Raw genomic sequence first — 6000 nt, 5'->3', positions numbered from 1 at the left:
TTTTAAAAGGGCATTTAGTGATAGGACAAGGGGCCATGGTTGTAAACTGAAAGACAGTTGGTTTAGATTGGACATAAGAAATAAATTGTTTATGATGAGGGTGGTGAGACACTGGAGCAAGTTGTCTAGATAAGTTGTGGACATTCCTTCCCTGGAAGTGTTCAAGACCAGGTGTGGTGGCACTTTGAGTGGAAGATGTCCCTGCCCATGGCAGGGGGCTTGAAACTGGATGATCTTTAAGGTCCCTTCCAACTCAAACCACATATGATTCTATTCTATGAAATATAAATATAACTAAAAGTAAACAACTGTGATTCTGTGATTCTGTAAACAAGTATTTGCAGGTAAGTGATTTATTGACTGGAACTTCACAAGGGAAAGACAGTGCAAAACGATTAGGCAGAGCTGTCAAATATACAATGGTGGGAAACAGAAAACGTAAAAAATTCTTGCTGTCTTCTATTAACATCATCCATTAATAACTATTACAACTACTACTGGGAATGAAATATCACTTGACGTTGTATTATGGCTTAATCTTAACTATTTTTTTAACGCCACAATGAAATGACAGGATTAACTTAGCAGTGAAATGACAGGATTAGATGTCTTCTGTAAATCTAAAATATTTTACTAGATGTTACTCACATAAGAACCTCTCATTATTTTCTTACATTACTGTCATAAATTCACTGAAGGATACGATCATTTCCTTTGAACAGAGGCCTCCCTGTTATCATCTCAGCCATTATACAGCCCACAGACCAGATGTCAACTGAAAAAAAATCCCAACATACATTAAATTGCTGAATACTTGTCTATTCAGATGTACATGAAGTTTAATTTAAAACACATTTTAAAGTGTAAAATTTACCTTTATAGCCTGTTACAAAATAAATGACTGCCTTGCCAAGTAAAACCACCAGCCCTTCTAATTAGGAAACTGGACATGATCTGATAATATGCAGAATCAGTTTATCAGTAAAAGGTAGAAGCACATGGGAAGTAAATTTTCAATGCATTCAAAAACTTCTGTAGTTATCCTAGCACTACCTGAATCCCCTCCTTCCGCCATTTTCCCCTGTCTGTTCAAGTTACAATGAGTCAGTGTGGAAAACAAGAACATAGACCAGACTGTCACATGTGTACACATTTACATCACTTTTTTCCAACCACCCTGGCACTTTGTTACTCTCAGAAAATATATTAAAAGGTCCCCAAACCACAACCACCAAGCAATTACCTGCAATTTATCTACAAGGAAGTTTTGTGCAATTATATTGTCATTTCCACCTCCAATTTCTCATTCACTTCAGACAGAAACACTTGCTTATATATTGCGTGATTCAGTGAGTTTTAGTTCTGTTAAGACTTTTCTAAAGAGATGCTGACCTGTTTGTGTATAATGCATCCAGTTAAGTATGACCTCTGGGGCTCTGTACCACCTTGTAACCACGTAACCAGTCATCTCACTGTCTGTATGCCTTGCCAATCCAAAATCTAGAATCTGTGGTGGAAGCACAAAAAACATTCTGATCAGACAGCTAGTTATCTATTTCATATAGACTTTACAAATCTGGAAAAGAAAAAATATAATGGGAGCAATGTGCACAGCGTGGGGGTTTTTTTGCATCTTTTTCTCACTGAGGAGTCTTGTTCTCATTTTAAAAATCAAGACAGAAGTACCAAGGAGCTTTACAACTTTTTTTCTCATAGCAACACTAAGAGCCATAAAACCAATAAAGAAAATATTAACTTCTTCAATTATTAATTACAAATATAGTAGTCAAATTCAATGGAAAAAGTTCCCTTGAATCACCATCATATCATGTCAGGGCTAAAAGAAAGGCATCCATGCTGGATGGTATTCATTGCTCTTGTACTTCAGGTGGCACAATTATTCAAGAGGGGGTATTCCAATAATATTCTGCAGTAAGGAATCATAGAATGGCCTAGGCTGGAAGGGACCTTAGAGATCATCTAGTCCAACCTCCCTGTCATGGGCAGGGACGCCACCTCTCATCTAGACCAGGCAACACATGGGGACCGAGTGGGAATCGAACCCACGACCTCCGTGTTGTCATTGTTGTCTGCACCATGCTCAAACCACTGAGCTAACCGGCCCCCTCGGTATCATTATTTCTGTTTCATTAGTAAACTCATACAAGGGAAGGCTTCCTCTAGGTCACAGTGAAAATCTGCAAGAAGGGTAGGGAATTACTAGCCCCACTGAGTTTTCTCCAACCTACTGTATCAGCTACAGAACAATCCTCTGTAAAGAATGCAAGGTCAGTGCAATGTTCTTAAAGCATTATGCACAATTCATCTTATTTCCAAGACTCTCAGGTATTAATCTCTAGATATAGCAATGTGTACAGCAGCAAGAGCAAAAATGAACATTATAGCCTTTTGCCAGCTTCTACAAAATTGGCCCAATAAGATCCACCTGCAGGGCCCAGCCAAAGATGGTGCCAAAAGATGTGGCCAACAACAAGAAAATTCCGCTCCTGGAATCACATTCATTTCATATTTATGAACGCATTTGTGTTTCTAATGAGAAGCGGGGACTTGGGTAAGTAAAGTCTACCCCAGTTAAATCATCATCCACAGACAGCTGATCATGTAGCTTTGCATGAACAACCACTAGTTCCCATGTTTGTCAGGCTTCATATGTGTAGAGGGCAGAAGTTTTCCTAGGAGCGCTTGTGCATTACTATACCAAGAGTGACGGCTTTGTAATACTCTCTTTAATTAGGAGACCCATGGGACCTGATGAGATCCATCCACGGGTCCTGAGGGAACTGGCAGATGAACTTGCTAGGCTGCTTTCCATCATATTTGAGACGTCATGGCAGTCTGGTAAAGTGCTTACTGACTGGAAAGGGGAAACATCATCCTCATTTTCAAAAAGGGAAAAAAGGAGGACCCAGGCAACTACAGGGCAGTCAGTCTCACCTCTGCGCCTGGCAAGATCATGGAGTAGATCCTTCTGAAGGCTCTGCTATGGCACATGGAAAATGTGGAGCTAATGGGTGGAAAACAACATGGCTTCACCAAGGGAAAATGCTACCTGACAAATCTGGTAGCCTTTTATGATGGAATAAAAGAATCAACTGACAAGGGAAGAGCAACCGATGTCACCTACCTGGACTTGTGCAAGGCCTTTGACGCTGTCTCGCATGACATCCTGGTCTCCAGGTTGGAAAAACGTGGATTTGAAGGATAGACCACTCAGTGGATAAGGAACTGGCTGGAAGATTGCGCTCAAAGAGTTGTGGTCAACGGCTCAATGGCCAAGTGGAGACCAGTGACAACCAGTGCCCCTCAGGGATCAGTACTGGGACCAGTACTATTTAACATCTTTGTCAGCGACATGGACAGTGGCAAGTTTGCCAGTGACAGAAAGTTGTGTGGTGCAGTTGACATGCTTGGAGGGAAGGGATGCCATCCAGAGGGGCCTTGACAGGCTTTGAGAGGTGGGCCCAGGCCAATCTCATGAAGTTTAACAAGGCCAAGTGTAAGGTCCTGCACCTTGGTCGAGGCAATCCCAGCACAGATACAGGCTGGGCAATGAGTGGATTGAGAGCAGTCCTGGGCAGAAGGATTTGGCCGTGTTGGTGGACGATAAGATCAACATGAGACAAAGGTGTGCGCTTGCGGCCCAGAAAGGCAGCCACATCCTGGGATGCATCAAGAGATGTGTGACCAGCAGGTTGAGGGAAGCGACTCCGTCCCTCCAGTCTGCCCTTGTGAGACCCCACCTGGAATACTGTGTCCAGCTCTGGAGCCCCCAACACAAGAGAGACATGGAGCTGTTAGAACAAGTCCAGAGGAAGGCTACCAAAATGGTCAGAGGGCTGGAGCACCTCTCCTACAAGAACAGGCTGAGAGAGTTGGGCTTGTTCAGCCTGGAAAAGAGAAGGCTCCAGGGAGACCTTATAGCAACGTTCCAGTACCTGAAGAGGGGCCTACGAGAAGGCTGGGGAGGGACTTTAGGGTGAGAGGTAATGGGTGGAAGCTGGAAGGCATAGGTTTAGACTAGATATAATGAAGAAGTTCTTTACCCTGAGGGTGGTGAGGCACTGGCACAGGTTGTCCAGAGAGGTTGTGGATGCTCCATCCCTGGAAGTGTTCAAGGCCAGATCAGATGGAGCCTTGAGCAACCTGATCTAGTGGGAGATGTCCCTGCCTTCGCAGGGAGATTGGAAGGTCCCTTCCAACCCAAATCATTCTATGATTCTATGATTAAACATTTTAAAATATTTCAGGATATTTTCATCATTCCCTGGCACTAAGAGAAAGGAAAATTGTATTTTCATTCATAGATCAAGAGTATAAAATGCTATAGCTTATCTTTATTGCTAGATTTGAAACATCATTTCCATATTTTCCCCCTAACTGCTGACTACTCACCAATTTAAAAATAGGAATAGGATGCAAATGGAGAGATTTTCATCCTTACAGTAAAATGCACTTGATTACGGCTGATTCTCTGGATACTGAAGATTTACTGGACTCAAAATATTTGCAATAGCAAAATACACTTTTACATAGAGCTTTCAAATTTATTCTACATATACAGCACACATTATGTTTCCCCAGTAACACAGGACGAAGGGTGGAAGAAAAAAGGAATTTTTATGTAACAGTTCAAGACACATGAGGTACCATCTATTCTGTAACAGCTTTTTAGGCATTTTCCATAGTAAGGCCCCTGACACCTGGAATTGAAAACAGTTAAAATCTAATTTAGGTTTGTATTTTTTGTAAAAGCAGAAAACGACAGTGAGAATTTTTGTGCATTATGTATTAATTCAGGATTTCTTTTCATCTGCGTATTCATTAGGCTCAGGAACAAGTGTATCTTATTAGTCCTTAATATTAACACTTCAGTAACAATCTTCACACTAAACTATTTTTCTCATACTCCAATCTACAACTTCTCAGCCGGAACTTCCAAAGGAATTTTCAGAGCAAGTTTGAAAATCCTTTTTATAATGCAGAAATTATGAGAAAGAGAGCAATTCCCCTCAGCTCCTCAAGGATAAGTTCTGCTGCTACTCAGCAGACTTTGTCCTCCTAACTTACTTCAGTAACCGTAACAAAAATAACTTGTAACCTTGAAACTGCAGAAAGGGCAGCGATTTCCCCTCATGTCACTTTTTTGATTCCTGTGTAGCAGTTGAAAGCATCAGACAAGGGAGACAGAAAGCTCAGTGTGAAAAATAAAACTGACTGCTTATTAATTAATTACCAATTGCCTACAGCCTCATCGCTGCTGGAGCTGATGCAAGGGAAGCTACTGAGAGCACAGACATGAGGGCAAAGGGTTGGACTATCCCTGGCAGCTGGTCCTGTGCCCACAAACAGACCCTGGAAGTGCTCTCACAGAGCAGGGTCTCATCCTGCCCACTGCATGCACATGGAGGGGAAATCAGTTCAACTCCTTCAGTGTAAGGGAGATCCCAATTAAATCCTTGGCTTGATATTTTTATGCACAGTTTTCAACATTTGCTTTCTGTTTGCAGACTGGAGTTTCCTTTCTGATAACCTGCATATGATGTCAGAGCTTATTGTACAACCAGGGGCACCATAATTTCACTCTGGAAGTCAAGAAACAAAAGCTAAATCTTAATGCTACACTTTCTCCTTGTCACTTCTCAAAATTGCATTCTGATATAGAATTTTTTGCCTCATTTTATCTAAAAGCTTTAAAATGTCCAAGGTAACCGAACAGTAAGATGTGCTAAAGGAGAGGGCACAGTGATCATATCATGGAATAACGTCTTAGACCCGGGCTGCATCTTGGAATGTAATTGCACAGCTGGGAGGTGGGGAAGAGAGAGACCCACTCACCTCCAAGCCAGGAGAAGACAATGGCTCTTTGTGTTAGATAGGGAAATTCTGAAATTACTGGACCCTGAACATTCAGGTCAGTCAACAGAGTTACAACAGATACATACAGGTATCTATTTTGTACGATGTATGCTAAAAAACATT

General features: G+C 41.7%; 1 protein-coding gene across 1 annotated transcript in view; it reads right to left on the bottom strand.

Moving 5' to 3' along the window:
* Positions 1 to 689: 689 nt before the first annotated feature.
* The window catches only part of LOC104279490 (mitogen-activated protein kinase 12-like), a gene marked incomplete at its 5' end in the record, with an annotated part of 31049 nt that continues 25738 nt past the window's right edge, over positions 690 to 6000 (bottom strand). Inside the window, 2 exons of the mRNA XM_009876787.1 lie at positions 690 to 775; positions 1393 to 1507. Coding sequence (XP_009875089.1) covers positions 690 to 775; positions 1393 to 1507 — 201 coding nt within the window. The remainder of the gene's footprint in view (positions 776 to 1392; positions 1508 to 6000) is intronic.

Source organism: Apaloderma vittatum, unplaced genomic scaffold, assembly GCF_000703405.1.
Source record: "Apaloderma vittatum isolate BGI_N311 unplaced genomic scaffold, ASM70340v1 scaffold14639, whole genome shotgun sequence".
NCBI classification, from domain to species: domain Eukaryota; kingdom Metazoa; phylum Chordata; class Aves; order Trogoniformes; family Trogonidae; genus Apaloderma; species Apaloderma vittatum.
This window is presented reverse-complemented; position numbering and strand designations above follow the sequence as displayed.